Genomic DNA, 16,387 nt, shown 5'->3' on the forward strand with positions numbered 1-16,387 from the left:
GTGAACACTTGAATCATTATACCACTCAATCCAGAGCACTACACCTTCAAAAACTAAAAGCAACCTTCAAGTACCAAACTGTTGCTTCCTTAGTGAGCCAACTGAACACAACAACAAACACTAGCGTAGAACGTGGAAGGGGAACTACACTCTAGAACTCAAGAGTAGAGCAAGAGAACGGGAAAGAAGATACGAAAACCTAACCATCTCTAATTGAAACTGGGTATCGAGGAATGGGAACCTAGGACCTAAAACTTCAAGAACTGAGAACATGAAAACGGGGAGGGGGAACTAAACCTAGAAAACTCGAAAAGGGAGAGGAAGGGAAGCACAGAGAACGAAGGTAAAAATTGAGCACAAACCTGTGGAACCGTTGTGGGGAAGGGGTGACGTGATTTTAGGGAAGGGGGCGACGCGACTACAGGGGAGCGAAACGGTGTGACGCGACTGCAGGGAGGGGGACGATGCGACAGGGGAAAGGGGAGGGGTGAAATTAAATGGATGAAGAAGGGAACCGGATGCAGGATCGCTTTAGGGTTTGGTGATTCGGAGGCGATTTTTAAAGAGTATGGGAGTATCCACTCCATCCATTTTACTAGTTTCAACACATCTTTTTTTTTTAGCAAGATCCTACTTTTGAAATGAGAACTTTTTACCTCCATTTTAAAAATATTATCTTACATATTTCACATATATTTTAGGACACCGATAAATCACTAATGATACTCTTTGCCCTCTTTGTAATTCTGCTAGTGAAACTATTAGCGATTAATTCTTCTCTTTCCCATCAATTTTGTCAATATTGAAATTGTCAATTTATACAACAAAAAATTCATAATATAGTGCCCCAAGATCTTGCTCAAAGCCTTACGTGTCTCCGTTCCTACCCGAAAGCCTTACAATTATTCTGTTATAATTTATGGAGTGTTTGGAAGAAACACAACTCAATTGTCTTTGAAAATAATATGCTTAATTTCAATCATATTTATTACAGAGCTAGCTTGACATTTGTATTTGGAGTGGAATGCTCGAATTATGGTAGATGTTTCGTTTACTATCTCTTCTCTTCCTTCTTAGCTTGCAGGTCTCGCAAATCAATTATGGTCAGTTGGCAGCCACCGCCCCTTGGATGTTTGAAGTTAAATTTTGATGGTTCAATTACTGGCTCCTCAGTTGTTGGGGGTGTGGCTATCCGTGACTCTACTGGCAAACTTGTGGCTGCTCAAGTGTATCATTTTGATCAAACATCGGCACTTGTTGCTGAAGCCTGGGGTTTACGAAATGGGCTTCTTCTTACCATTCATCAGAATATCCAAGATCTATATATTGAAGGAGATAACCAAGTAGTTATAAGAGTGTTACAAGGGCACTACGTTTCCCTTGGAGCATCCAAACACTCATTGAAGACATTCAACATCTGGCTCGTCAATTTAGAGTCTACACTATTAAGCATATTTTTCAGGAAGCCAATCGAGTAGCAGATCTTCTATAAAAAAAAGTCATAATAGTTTTGCGGCCTCGGATAACATGGATATCTCCACTAATCCTGAGCTACAAAAAATTATCTACTTAGGGGGTGTTTGGTTCACTAGTTTTAGGTATGAGGTATGGGTTTGGAATGAATAAAACCCATACCTAGTGTTTGTTTAACTTATTTCTAAATTTTAAACCCATACCTCAAACCCATAAGGTATGGGGTTTTAGAAACCCATGGGGGGAGGTGGGTATGGCTCATACCTTACCTCTAGGTATTAAATAAAAGAAGATTTTTCATTCCTAAATGAAACCAAACGCAAGGTATTAAGTATCAAGTTCCAAACCCATACCACCTTGGTTTCATTATTCCTAATTCCAAACCCATACCATAATATGAACCAAATGCCCCCTTAATTCGTTAGGATTATTCCTTGAGAGAAGGGTGTCTTAACATTATCCATGTACCCAAAAAAAAAAAGCTCCAACTTCAAGCAACATGTCTTCTAATTAAACATAAATACATGCTATTATTCAAAGTCGTAAGGAGCAAAAACCACCACCAAGAATGATGAATAGAATACAAGTATACAACCATTAGATCTACAAACACAGGTCAACTTGAAGAAACATAGTGTGGTACAAACCAAAACCACCGAAAAAATCGGTGAAAACATGAATTGTGATGTCGCAATTAATGTTACTATCGATGCTTTTGCAGAAACAACTACTGAACTTTATGGTGCACAATCGTTTGACTCGTATTTACACAACATTTTGCCGCCAATAATAAAATGAAAAAACACATTTTTTAGCTAGTCTGGCATCATTTGTCACATACAGAAAGTTTCTTGTTTTTTCCTTAAGGAGTTGGCCTTGATGAAGCGACTCTAAAAAGAAACACTTCGATTAATCCAAGGAGGCGGTTGTTCGTATGTAATTTCTGTCTGATTAGTACAAGGTTTCGCACTATGTGACTTGTAATTAGTTCATACTATTATACTTGTGTTAAGAGTAAAGCCCACATGTGAGTTAGAAATAATTGTCCCATATTGAAGAATTAGAGAGAGAATGACTAACATATAGATTGGTGGGTTACTCCACCTATCACCAATTGGTTTTAGGATGGAACCCTGCCAACCTTGTATGTGGTCACTCTCTCCTCCAACATGGGCTTGTGTGTGGGCCCAATGAAGTTTATCAACTTGGTAATTAGTGTTATATAGAATGTTCTATTATAATCATGTCTGTACTAATCAATTAATGTCTTTGACATCAAATTCACATCTCTAACTTTTAGTAATAATGCTGATGAACATTGATAAAGAAATATGTATTGTCGATGGTCAATTTGCATGATATAGAGTAGACATTATATTTTACCTACATTTCATGTCAAATTAATCACAAACTAGTTACTATGTCCTCAAATTTTTATTAAACTCAAAAATTGAATACTCAAATTTAAGACTTTTGCATGAAATGAGTTGTTTTAATATAGTACTATTCCTACGTTTTGTTTTAGGAAAAATGGAAACTAATAATCCCACCTTTGTCACTTCTATCCAAAACAATCCTACCTTTTGAAAATTTGGAAACAATCCCACTTTTGACCCCCATCTTCTCAAAACAAGTCTTTCTACCTCCTGTTTAACATGTTATATTTTTATTTTTTTTTATTTTTTGTTCTTTAATTTCTATCTCTCTTCCCGCTCTCTCTTCCCACCATGAACACCACCACCACCCCTAAGCCCAACCCCCATCCCCACCCCTCCCCCTCCCCTCCACCTGCAGTCCTGCAACCCCTGCTCCCTGACCCCCCTCCATTGTAGACCAACTACTCCCTATTCCCCTTCTCTTAACCCCGATCCCCCTCCCACACCGCCGCACCATCCTAATCTACATTGGATTTTTGGTGGAATGTGCGGGATTTTAGTGGTTGGGGTTAGGGTGGGTTTTCAAGTGGGTAGGATGGGTTTCGATTGGTTTTAGTGAGGTTTCGAGGTGGGTTGGGGGGGTAATGGTCGGGGGTAGGTTGGCGGGAGTTAGTCGTGATGGGAGGAGGCGGGGCTGTGGGTTGTGGTGGGGTAGTGGTCAGGTGGTGGTTTGGCGGGAGTTAGTCGTGGAGGGAGGAGGTGGGGTTACGGGTTGTGGTGGGGTAGTGGTCAGGTTGTGGGTTGTCAAAAGTTAGTCATGGTGGGAAGAGGTGGGGTAGTGGTCGGGGGTGGGTTGGCAGGAATTAGTTGTGGTGGGAATGGAGGTTTGATGGTGATATGGTAGTTGTTATGGAGGTAGGGGTGGGTGGTGAGGTGAGAGAATCTGAAAATATGGAGGCAAAGGAGGGAAGACCAATAAAAAGGTGACACATGAAAAGTCACCTTCTAAAACAAGTTACCAATTTCACAAATCGGTAAAAGGCTCATTTTAAGAAGATGGGTATAAAGGTGGGATTGTTTTCAAATTTCCCAAAGGTGGGATTGTTTTGAACAGAAGTGGCAAAGGTGACATCAAATGCACATCTCTAACTTTTAGTAATAATGGTGATGAACATTGATAGAGAAATATATATTGTCAATGATCAATTTGCATGATATAGAGTATAGACATTATATCTTACCTACATTTCATGTCAAATTAATCACAAACTAGTTACTATGTCCTCAAATTTTTATTAAACTCAAAACTTGAATACTCAAATTTAAGACTTTTGCATGAAATGAGTTGTTTTCATATAGTACTATTCCTACATTTTGTTTTATAGTATGATGCATAACGTTAAACTAGTAAAATAATTATAATAATTATATTGATATTATTCTAGAATATTTATATAGGAGAGAATTGTCATGTATGTAAACTAGTTCAAAATAACCTATGACTACATTTCTCGTGACACCATCATTTGAAAATTGAAATGTATAAGGGAGAGATGAGAACAACGGAGCTAGGAAGGAAGAAAAACCTAGTGAAGTCTATTTATGGAAAATGATACTAACAAATTATTAACATTATTTGCTAAAAAAAAAACTATTAATTGTTACAGATTTATACTTTGACTAATGCACTATTTATATATAGTATGTTAATATTATGTTTTTTGCTTATAATTTGATAATACGTGCTTGGCTAAACTAGTGAAGGGGTGGAGAATCAATACACTTAGATGTTTAAAGGATATTCTATACAAATTGATAATATTATGTGAAACTTCTTTAGCTTATAAGGTGATATTTCCACTTATCTTTCTTCGATATGGGACATAATTCAAGAAAAACTAAGATGTTATTTCAGCAACAAATGTCAAATAGTAAAATATATTATTTCCAATGGAAACAAATCATATTTCTCTTTCCATATTTGTTTCTAAATAATAATAAATTAAAAATATAATGTCATCTATCAACAAATAGTAAAATTAATTGTTTTTAGTGACAACAATAATATATTGGCTATCGTATTTTGTTGCTAAATGACAACAAATCTGAAATATAATTTCACGTGATAACAAATACTAAAATTAATTATTTCTAACGTCAACAAAAGCAAATATTAGCTGTTGTAGTTTGTTGCTAAATGGCAACAAGTCGCAAATATGATGCCACTTAGCAACAACTGTAAAATTATTTGTTTTTCATGTCAACAGATCAAATATTTGTTGTCTTAGTTTGTTGTTAAATGGCAACAAAGTGTAACTATGATGTCATCTAACAACAAACACTAAAACAAACGGTTTCCAACAGCAACAAATCAAAAATATATTAATTTTCTTTGTTCGAAAATTAGAGAAAAATTTTTTACTTTATAATACGCAACGAAAAAATAATCTATATTCATATTTATCAACAGTTTTATAACTTGTTGTCAAGATTTGTTTCTATAATGCTGTAAGGAATTTGTTTCTTTAACACTTTGTTTCGATAGTAATGAGCTAATGATAGAGGAAACTGGAAAAGGGAGGGTAGAGAGAAAGGAGAGGAATAGAATGGGAGAAAAGAGTGAGGTTGATTTTCCTTCCAAATCTTTTAAACAACGAAAGGATTTGGTTTATTAAGAGGGGATGGAAATGAATATTTTCAATTATCTTCCCTTTCCTTCCACTATTTTGTATCCAAATAAAGGAACTTTTTTAAGGTAAGGAGAAGGCGTCCTAACTGGATCGGAATCTTGCACAGCGGCACAGGTCAACTCGGTCAGGTTTGCAGGCAATGCCCCTTGAGAGTAGGATAAGGGGAAATCCCCACCTCCAAAGTATATCTAGTGTGGTTTGATCGTACAACCTCTTGTGAGATACAAATCAAATCACTATATGAGCCTCTGCATTTTCTTCTCTCATATATATACCCTCCGAATTCGATCACGTATCTAAACTAGAGGTGTTCATCGGGCCGGGTTCGGGCCGGGCCGAAGTGAACCGGGCCAGGCCGGGCCGGGCTATGGTCAAAACAACATCGGGCCGGGCCGGGCTTAAGCCCACGAGACCCGGCCCGGCCCAGCCCATTATTTCCGTAAGAACATATTTTTACCAACTCATCTTAAAATGTAAAATGCCAGACCAACAGCAGCAAGAACATACTTTTACCAATCATAATGAAGCAAAATCAGCCAATCACCCATTGATTAGTAGCTACTTCAATGGCATCACATATATTATACGTCTACTAACAGCACAAATGAAATCCAAGTCTGATTTGCAACACTTCAATGTTTAGTCTAAACAAAGTTGGAATTGGAAAGCATTAAGACACTAAGTGAACAGCCTAGAACAAAAGTCTGCAAGTTAACATGAACTAGCAGGAGCTTTCTTTGCAGCCTCAGCTGCTGCCTTCTCTGCTTCAATCTCTGCAACAATGGCATCAATCTCAGATTCCTCAAGCTGACGCAGACCTGCTTTCGTCATCACAGCAACTTCTAAGTTCTTTCCTTCACTTTCAACCACCTGCTTTAAATGAGATGTTCCACTATTAGGGCCAGCAGCTAAGCCAAGTTTGCAATGAATACAAGTAGCTATTCTCTCACCTTTTTCATTCATCCCTTCAACTAACTCAAGCCACACCTTCGATGTCTTCTTCCTCTTGGGTGCCGGACCGGAATACTCGCTATATCCATCCTCTGTTGGCCTTGACAATGGTTCACTGTCCATATCGATCTACAAATCCATAAAACATGAGTTAGTGCATACTATAACAAATACCACCAGGAGAGTAAGATTTAGTAGCATTTCTTAGAATCGAGACTTACAGCAAGTATAACAAATTAAAGCTACAAATATTACCTATAGCACATTATTAAGTCGAAATCGCATATCAAATATAACTGTCTAGTGCAACAAATAAAACATAACAGATACCATATTCACATCAACAACACAAATCATAACATCTGGCACCCAATGATTTATTATTCACATTACAATCTACAATTTAAAATCGTAATAATCTAACACCAGATAAATCATCTAATCCCAGAAAATTGTTTGATTGCGATTCGGAGTGTGCTCAAATGCTGTTAATGAATTTTTTTTTCCTACCATTTAAGCTTCATTAAAGCTCACTTGTCCAAGAATCAACAAACTGAGTTCCTACCACATATTTATTGTTTATTGAGTTGTAGCAGAAATTGCTGCTACTATAACATAATTTGGAGGAATTAGCTTTTATTGAGCTGTAGCAGAAATTGCTGCTACTATAACATAATTTCGATCCAATACTAAAATCAACTCACGGAAAAACAAAATGAAATGAACATTTTCACAAACGATGAAAAATATAGTGAGCAGCAGATCTAAGATAGTGAAGTAAAACCCAATAAAAAAAGCAAGTTACACGAAAAAAAACATAAGATTATCCCCTTAAAAAAACTCAAATTATAAACAAGAAATGAGATGTACGTACCTTTGATGGCGAAAAACAGAAATTCAGCTTTTCTGAATCATTTTAATCTTCATAAGAAACAAAAATTCGTATTTAGGGTTAGACTTACATAAAATTGAGGAACGAAAAAAAAAATCAGAGAAAAGAAGAGGAGAGAGAATTTTAGGGTTTATGATTTGGGGAAAAATTGGGGAAAATAAAAGGGACAAAAATCGAAATTGAAAGAGGGATTTAGGGTTTTAGGAGAGAGAAAATGAAAGAAATGAAATAGACGTGAGTTATTAGGAGAAAGAAATAGAAAGTGGAATTCAAAAATAAAAAAGAATGGGTACCCATTCTAAACCCTTTAAAGCCCATTTAAAATCCTTAAAAGCCCTTACCCAACCCTACTAATAAATAACCCATCTAAAACCCATTCAAAAACTAAAAAAAACAACCCTAACCCTTTTATTGATGGGCTGGGCTCGGGCTGCCATTGGGCACCCGGCCTAGTGAACACCTCTAATCTAAACAAAGTACAAGTAGAAAGAAAAATGGATCATGCAACCCTTATCCAACCAAGGGTCACTAAATCCCTCACTGCCCCTCACCTTCAATTCATTTCAAATGGCTCCATTCAAACAAGTTGTAAATTCTTAATTTAAACATTTTCTAGGACAATATGAAATTACCTAGGGAGAGTATATTAAGCTAAAATTATACTCCTTTTCATTACAGAAAGATCTGAATACTTGTTGGAATACTTAGTTTGAGGTGATAAGTTGTTTTGTGGTGATCGATGTTATTTTATTAATAAAGCAAGTAGATGTGATGGGAGTTGGTGAGATTATTTTTTATTGGAGGAGAGAGAAAAAGTTGGGTAATTTTTATTGATAAATGTAGAGTGTTGACCAAAGGCGTGTAAGATAAATTATATAGTAATAGTATGACCATGTCAAAAATATAAGTGTTGTAAGGCAGATCTGGCAACAGCCTATCAGGGGCTGTGCTATGTATAGGGTCATGCAGAGACTTAGTAGAGTCAAGCTGGATTTAAAGAAGATGAATAAGGAAGGTTTTGGGGATGTAGAAGCTAACCTGATCAATGCCAGACAGCAGCTGTTTAAGGTGCAAGAGGAGTTGCATCTAAATGTGAATGACAGTAGAATGGCCACTAGAGAGAAACTAGCCCAAGAGGAATTGCACAGGGCTAAGAGTGATCACCAGTCTTATCTTAGACAAAAGTCTAAAATTACATGGCTCAGCAATGGGGATGAGAATACTAGGGTTTTTTATCAGGCTCTGAAGACCAGGCAGTACCATAATAAAGTGCACACAATTCAAGGGATGCGTGGGGATTGGTGTTCAAACCATGAACAAGTTGAGAAGGCATTCCTAGAATACTACAAAGATCTCTTCTCTTGCAAAGAGCAGAAGCAGAAAGTATTTCCTATGCTCATGAATAAAGGAAAGCTGTTAAATGAGCAGCACTATCAGATCATCAATGCAGCTATTACAAGGGAAGATGTGAAGAGGGTAATGTACAGTATTCCAGATGAGAAGTCACCAGGGGCTGATGGCTTCAACAGCAAGTTCTTCAAACATTGCTGGGAGATTGTAGGTAATGAAGTCACTGATGCTATATTAGACTTCTTTAGGACAGGGAAATTATTGAGAGTGATTAATATCACTACTCTTACAATGATTCCTAAAACTAAATGCCCTGAGAATGTTGCTGATTTTCGTCCTATAGCTTGCTGTAATACAATATACAAATGTATTACGAAGCTGATAAGTGAAAAACTTAATAAAATACTTCCTGATATCATCTCTGATAGTCAGGGTGCATTTGTAGCTGGAAGAAGCATCTTGCACAATGTGCTCATTTGCCAGGATCTTCTCAAATGGTATAATAGAAAAGCTACTAGGCCAAGCTGCATGATGAAAATCGATTTAAAAAAGGCCTATGACACAGTGAGTTGGGATTTTATAAAGCAAATGCTGGAAGGAATTGGGTGCCCTAGTTTTTTGTGGAATTGATAATGGTGTGTGTTACTACACCCACTTTTTCTATTATGCTGAATGGGTCTTTGAATGGTTTTTTTGGAGCTCAAAGGGGCCTTAGACAAGGGGACCCTATGTCTCCCTTGTTATTTGCTCTTGGGATGGACTACCTTGCAAGAATTCTTAGGTTTGTGCAAGAGCAGGAAGGATTTAAATATCATGTCCACTGTAAACAAATGGAACTCACGCACCTTTGTTTTGCAGATGATTTACTACTCTTCTGCAATGGTGATTTCAGATCTATTTATACATTGTTGCAAGGTTTCCAAATGTTTTCTAATGCTTCAGGGCTTGAAGTGAACAAGCACAAGTCAGAGGTGTTCTTTGCTGGCATGAGTGATGGTGATATTCAGAGAGTGGTGGATGTTAGTGGGTTCAAGAGGGGTTATCTACCTCTTAAATACCTAGGAGTCTCTATTTCCACTACAAAGCTGAAAAGCAAGGATTGTCAAGCTCTCATCAGTAAGATGGTGAGTAGAATTAAAGCCTGGAGTACCAGGAATCTTTCATTTGCTGCTAGGTGCCAATTGATTAACAGTGTCCTTATGAGTATTCATGTGTACTGGGGTCAACTGTTTATTCTTCCAAAGTGTGTTTTGAAGGAGATTAATAGTATCTGTAGGTGTTTTCTCTGGACTGGGACCTACAATGACAGTAAGGCTGGTGCTATTGCTTGGGAAGATGTTTGTAGAAGCAAAAAGAATGGGGGCCTTGGTTTCAGGGATATCATGAGTTGGAATTTGGTAGCCATCTGCAAGCTAGCCTGGAATATAGCTCAAAAGTCAGACAACCTCTGGGTGAGGTGGGTACACTGCATTTACATAAAGGAAGCTCATTGGGGGTCCTACAATCCTCCTGCTCAGGCTAGTTGGACATGGAAAAACATATGCAAAGCTAAGAATTTTCTTAGTGAGAAGTTAATTGGTGATCAGTGGATGACTAATGATAAGTTCAGTATCAAGAAGCACTATCAAGCCATTACTCAAGTCCCTTTCACTCAACCATGGGCTAACTGTGTCTGGAATAGATATAGTATGCCCAAACACAGATTCATTTTGTGGTTAGCAGTACAGAATAGACTGAAAACAAGAGTCAGGCTACAGCAAATTAGCATTACTGACTCTGATAGCTGTTTGATATGTCAGGCTCATTCTGAGAGCAGAGATCATTTGTTCTTTGATTGTGAATTCAGCTCTAGATGTATGAATGAGGCTATGAATTGGATTGGGATTCAATGGGGAGGTAAACCTATTCTACAAATGTGTAGGTGGATCAGGAGGAGATATACAGGATCTAAGTTCAAGAGGAAAGTCTGTCTTGCTATTCTGGCTGCTGTGGTGTACTCTATTGGCAAAACAGAAACCGAGCCTACTGGGACAATGTCATTGGTACTGTTGCTCATACCATGAAAGAATTAAAATTCAATATCAAGAATCGCATTATGCAGATTATTGGGACCAATGTTAGTGAAGCTGATAAATGTTGGCTTGAAGAATTGTAAGCTCTGGGTCTGTCCAGGAGCAGTAATGAATTAAGGGTTATTCTCTTAATTGTAGGTTGTATGTGTGTTTGGGCTTAATAATAAACTTTAATTACCAAAAAAAAAAAAAAATATAAGTGTTCAAACTAATTTGGGACAAACATAAAAGGAAAGTGTTCAAAATATTCTAGGACTGAGGGAGTATTCTTAAGCCAAATCCCAACTCTCTCTTGACGTGTTCCTTAAAAAAAGAGAAAGACAATCAAATAATTCCCAATCATGATCATTGTTGATCGGACCATCCATATAATATACAAAGGGAAACTCCAAATATTTACCCACATGTTTAGTCTTCAAAGCAAGACAATAACATCCCATTTGATTAGTGGCCATAAATAGTACTGGTAATGGTAATGTAATTTAGTGTAAATTTTTGAATAAGTTCTCATGTCAATAACCATGGAAATGAAACTTTATCATAAAACATATATTTCCCTTTATAAACTTTCAGCACCACCCAATACCACCTTCACAAGTGGTAATTGATAGTAATTAGATTTTAGAAAGAAAATGGATATCTTGGGATGAATTAGCATTACCACCATAGGTAATGACATTGGATTTCTAGTACAAATTTAGTAATTTAAACTATAATGCATTATCGATCCCACCATTTACGGCTTCTTACCAAATGAGCCGTAAGCCCGGAAGTATTATGTGACGGTTGAGTAGATTAATCTCAAGACTATCTAGTTAAACAACCTTTCTGAGGGGAACTAGTTAAACAACCTTTCTAGTAGTAGTAGCTAGAAAAATACAGCTGATTTAATTTGATTAAGATGACACCACTCTCAGTCATCTTATCATCATTTCTTCACTCTTTAGTAAATAAAGAGTCACCTTAATTCATAACACGTTTCTGAAGAAATCAAGTACCATTAGTAAGGAAAACAAACAAACACCATGACATGAAAACATACAAGTTACAAGTCCTCCCATAGCTAGGAATATCATGCTACTATATATGCTAGATATTGTTCTTGCTCATCCCACAAAAATTACACTCCATGACATTGAATTGATTACCATTAGAAGGTAGCAAAGGAGCCAATGTACCCCCGCAATCCTTCCTCTCGCACACGAATTTGGCAAAGAAGTAAGCACACCTAGAATCATCTCCCTCATCCTGCCTACTACTCTCAACCTTACATCGATCACAAAAGCATTCAAAGCCAAAATAATCTATCAACCTCTTCTTCCTTTCGCCGTAGCTTAACCCAACTCGAAAGTAGCTCAAACATATCTCCTTACCTTGAGGAACGTCATGTATCAAGCGGATAATTATATCAGTGTTTTTATCATTGTTAGGACTACTGTCAAGGTAATCGAAACGACAAGCGTTAGGTAGGCAGTCATGGTTGAAGAATGAAGCATTCTTGTAAAGACCATAAGCTCTAGTTGATCTTCCCCCACCTTGGGAATAAGGTTCCATTAGACTAAAGGAGTTGCAGCTTTCTTTGTCTAGGAGAGATGCTGTCATTTCTATTGTCAGAGGTGCAAATCCTTCTGGAAATGAAAGTGTTGTGATGATAGAATGGAGAAATGTTGCAATTTCTATGTCAATTTTCTTGCCATCTCCATGAAGTGATAACAATGATTCAAAGGCTCGAGGAGAAATCATAGCAAGATTGTATGCAGCTACCAAGTAACGAGCTTGTACCTGGTTTATTAGTAAAGATCAGAAACTGCATACATGATATAAAACACTAATAATGAATCAGCAAAAATCAATGTAAATCTATGAAATTAAGCTTTAATTTATGGAGCAATAGTCTTCGATTAGTTTTAGTAATAAAATTAACTGTTCAGCAAAAGTAGTTGTTGCACTAGGTTGTTAGTTGTCACGATAGTTGTTACCAATTGTACTTGTTGTTAGTTGTTAGATTATTAGCTATCATGTTAGTAATTCGAAACAATTAGCCTAGTTCAGTGATAAATAATCAAAAATTGAGATGTACTAATCAACTTTCAAAAGTGTTAATTTTTAGATTTATATGAAAATGGGTTTGGGTAACCCAATAAGGAGAAGAAGAGTTTAGCCCACTTACAAGCTAGGAGGTTCCATCCTAAAACCAATTGGTGATAGGAGGAGTAACTCCTTATCTTATAAAGTGGTTTATTATCTCCTCTTTCTCCAATGTGGGACACTCACAAGTGGGCACTTATTGGGTTTCAACACACCCCCTCACTTGTGAGTATCTTTAGAATTTAGAGCTAATTGGAAAGGTAATCAGAAATAATCCTCTTAGGGGCTGGACATCCTGTCGAGGTAAACCCTTATCTAGTTGCTTGATTAGAAGCCCAGTTTAGAAGAGACCCACAACCCGGGCTCTGATACCATGTTAATTTTTAGATTTATATGAAAATGGGTCTGGGTAACCCAATAAGGAGGAGGAGAGTTTAGCCCACTTACAAGCTAGGAGGTTCCATCCTAAAACCAATTGGTGAAAGAGGAGAGAATAAACCAATTTTGGAGGAAGTAGAACTTCCTAGGAAGTGCAAATTCCCATGGTTTTGCCAACCAAACAACTTCATATACTTCTACTTCCTAGGAATTTGCACTTCTCATGATTTGTTTTGTCAACCAAATAAGGCCTAAAACTCCAAATTTTGCACTGTTTTGACTTGATTAAGGCTATGTTTAGTTCACCTGAAATTTTCTGATCTGAACTTATTTTTCCGATCTGATCTGAACTGATCTGATCTGATTTACAAGATCTTATCTTTTAGATTTTTCTCAATATATAAGAAAAAATATAGTCATGTGGAGTCTTGTTTGATTCGTCTCAATGAGTATTTTATTAATATTCAATTATTATAATTTTTACTAATATGTAATGAAAGATATTTAATAGTAATAATGATTTTTATATATAAGCATAATTTGATCTGAACTGATCTGATTTGAACTTATTTTTTCTGATCTGATCTGATTAAATTTGAAATAAGCAAAAATAAGATGAACTGAACATAGCCTAAAACTCCAAATTTAGCACCGTTTTGATTTGATTAAAACTCCAAAAAATACTCGAAAAAGTTGTTGTCGAACACACCCTAAGAAACTCAACACAAGGCCTATAACATACCTGACGTTCTTCGGGTTGATGTTCCAACAATAAAGAGCAATGCCTCAATCTTCCAAGGGCATCACACACCCAAGGAGTGTGTGTTGTAGTGAGAGCCAAAGATTGACACTTAGAGTTGCAGAAAATGATGTCATTAGGAGTACTATCACAGCATGTAGGGCATGTAAGTCCTTCTGAAACCATGCACCGGTAACAGTGTGAACAATATGCAGTGGTGTTAGAAGAAGCAACCTCTTGTAATTTTTGGCATCTTAGAGGAAAGGCAGAAAATACAAGAATGGGTGACTCTTGCAAAATAATTTGGCCTCCTTTTAATGGTTCAGATGCTGCAAAACCTCTGCCCTTTTCCTCAATTTTTTCTAGACTTAAATAGTCTGATATTGATATCTGACTTTTTTCCACTGCCATGACAATTAACCAAACAATACAACAACCAACTAAAAACTGCACAAAAGAAGATAATTATCACATAATAGAGTTACAAATAGAGAAGCAAAAGTGAAGAATATCACCCAAGCAATATGATCTCACAAACCGAAGCACTAAAACAAGATCCGACCGTTCAGATTGTAGCCCTATATGATTCCAACAAGTTGTCAAAATTTCAGCACAAATGCACAAAGATTGCCCCTTAATCTGAGGAGTTGCTTGGAATTGCTCAAAACTGACCTCATCACTCTTTTTGCTGCCATTATTTTAATTTGCCTGCAAAATTTCACTCTAAACTTCTTTTAAGACTGGCTTGTCTAAGATGTGGGCTGGAGAGTGGAGACATAACATAATGGTATTGTTGGATATGGTCAATTATTGGTTAGCTCAGTTATTGGGCTTGAATTGCTCAAATGGACCATCATGGACTTGAGTGTCTTATCAACATAATTTAGGGGTTTGATTGGTTAACATTATGGGGGTGTTTGGGGGAGGGAATTTTAGAGAGAGTTTAGAGTTTTGACTAATAAAAACTCTAATTTGGGTGTTTGGTGAGAGAGAGGATTAAAGAGAGTTTTGTACCAAAAACTCTGATCAAAACTCTCTTTTGGAAAAGCTGGGTAGAGGAGCTTTTTCATGAGAGTTTTGGAGAGAGAAAAAACAAATGACTATTTTGTCCATATATTAAAACTAAAATTTGTTTTTATAAAAGACATATGTCTATAAATGTTATTTTACATGCTCTAAAAAGTACAAAACTCTAGACAATTATCTACACAACAATTATTTAAATCAACAGTCAAATCCTCTGAACAAAAAAGTAATCATCTAACCACAAACTCTAAACTCTAAACTCTAATCACCAAACAGGGCCTATGTAACATAGGAAGTTAGAAATCCTATGAATTGGAATTGTTTGGTGTTTTTTGGTCGACAAATTCATGGAAGTAGAAATTCCTAGGAAGTTCCACTTCCAATAAAATGGAGGAAGTTACTTACCTAGGGGGACCTAAGTAAGTGAAAATTTCCATGGGAATTTTCATTTCCCTTGAATTACCAAACAACATCTAGCAATTCCTTGGAAATACAATTACATGGGAAGATAATATTCCAAGGAATTTACAATTTTACACTTCCTACATTCAACCAAACGAGCACTTATTATAGAGCCTAACAACAATAGCAGGTTGGCGGTCTAGCTTTCAAAATGAAAAATTCTAACATTTTGACTTATGCACTATTGACATAGTCTCTTTAGACTATGTTTTCTGAGTTCTACGTAGGGAGAAATATATTTATATGGAGTTTTGTTAGATTTATCTCGACATATATATTTTTAAATTATCAACTTTTTATAAATTTCACTTAGAGAGAACTAGAAATATTGATAATTCAAGTTATGCATTGATAGTGCCAGAGAAACGTTTCAAGTATTTTGAGAGAAACTATATAGTAATTTTTGTGTGTTTAAATGAGTACTAGAACCTAAAAATCGGCTAATTTACCTAGCTTTTGGCATTCTTATACCAAAGCCGCTTCAACATCCACCTCCTAGTGAATAATACTAGAGCGAAACCTCTCCAACTCTTCATGTAATGAGATTGCGACAATATAACCTTGAGAATCACTTGGTCTCCATAAAATTGGACAAACCCGACCCAATACTATTATCACAACAAAATGTTTTGTAAGATAGTTTCATTCGTTGTTAAGTGTTGTGGTTTCGAGTTGGGATCCTTTCATTTTCTAAAAGAAATAGATATGGTCAATTTCTAGGATCGAGAAAAGCAATGGTGGAAAATGATGAATACATAAAGGGGAAAATAAGAAGGGATTTAGAATTTATTTTAAACTGGTTGAGATGTTATAAACTTATACTCTTCAAATAAGATATTACCCAAAAAGAAATAGAGAATCAAAATTCTGTAATTTTCGGTTTCTACTGG

General features: G+C 36.4%; 1 protein-coding gene across 1 annotated transcript; it reads right to left on the bottom strand.

The window, feature by feature from the left end:
* Positions 1–11,746: 11,746 nt before the first annotated feature.
* LOC104905309 (histone-lysine N-methyltransferase ASHR2) lies at positions 11,747–14,794 on the bottom strand. Its single transcript, XM_010693800.4, has 2 exons — positions 14,013–14,794; positions 11,747–12,586 (listed from the first exon to the last, which is right to left on the bottom strand). Exons 1-2 carry the CDS (start codon positions 14,418–14,420, stop codon positions 11,894–11,896), a joined length of 1,101 nt encoding a protein of 366 aa, XP_010692102.1. The 5' UTR covers positions 14,421–14,794; the 3' UTR covers positions 11,747–11,893.
* Between the last annotated feature and the right edge of the window lie 1,593 nt (positions 14,795–16,387).

Source organism: Beta vulgaris, chromosome 1, assembly GCF_026745355.1.
Source record: "Beta vulgaris subsp. vulgaris cultivar EL10 chromosome 1, EL10.2, whole genome shotgun sequence".
Lineage (NCBI taxonomy): Eukaryota > Viridiplantae > Streptophyta > Magnoliopsida > Caryophyllales > Amaranthaceae > Beta > Beta vulgaris.

Coding starts and splice junctions, on each gene's coding strand:
- LOC104905309 (XM_010693800.4), bottom strand. CDS start 14,420: ATGGCAGTGGAAAAAAGTCAGATATCAATATCAGACTATTTAAGTCTA. Junction 12,587..14,012: donor ATCAACCCGAAGAACGTCAG/GTATGTTATAGG, acceptor CTAATAAACCAG/GTACAAGCTCGTTACTTGGT.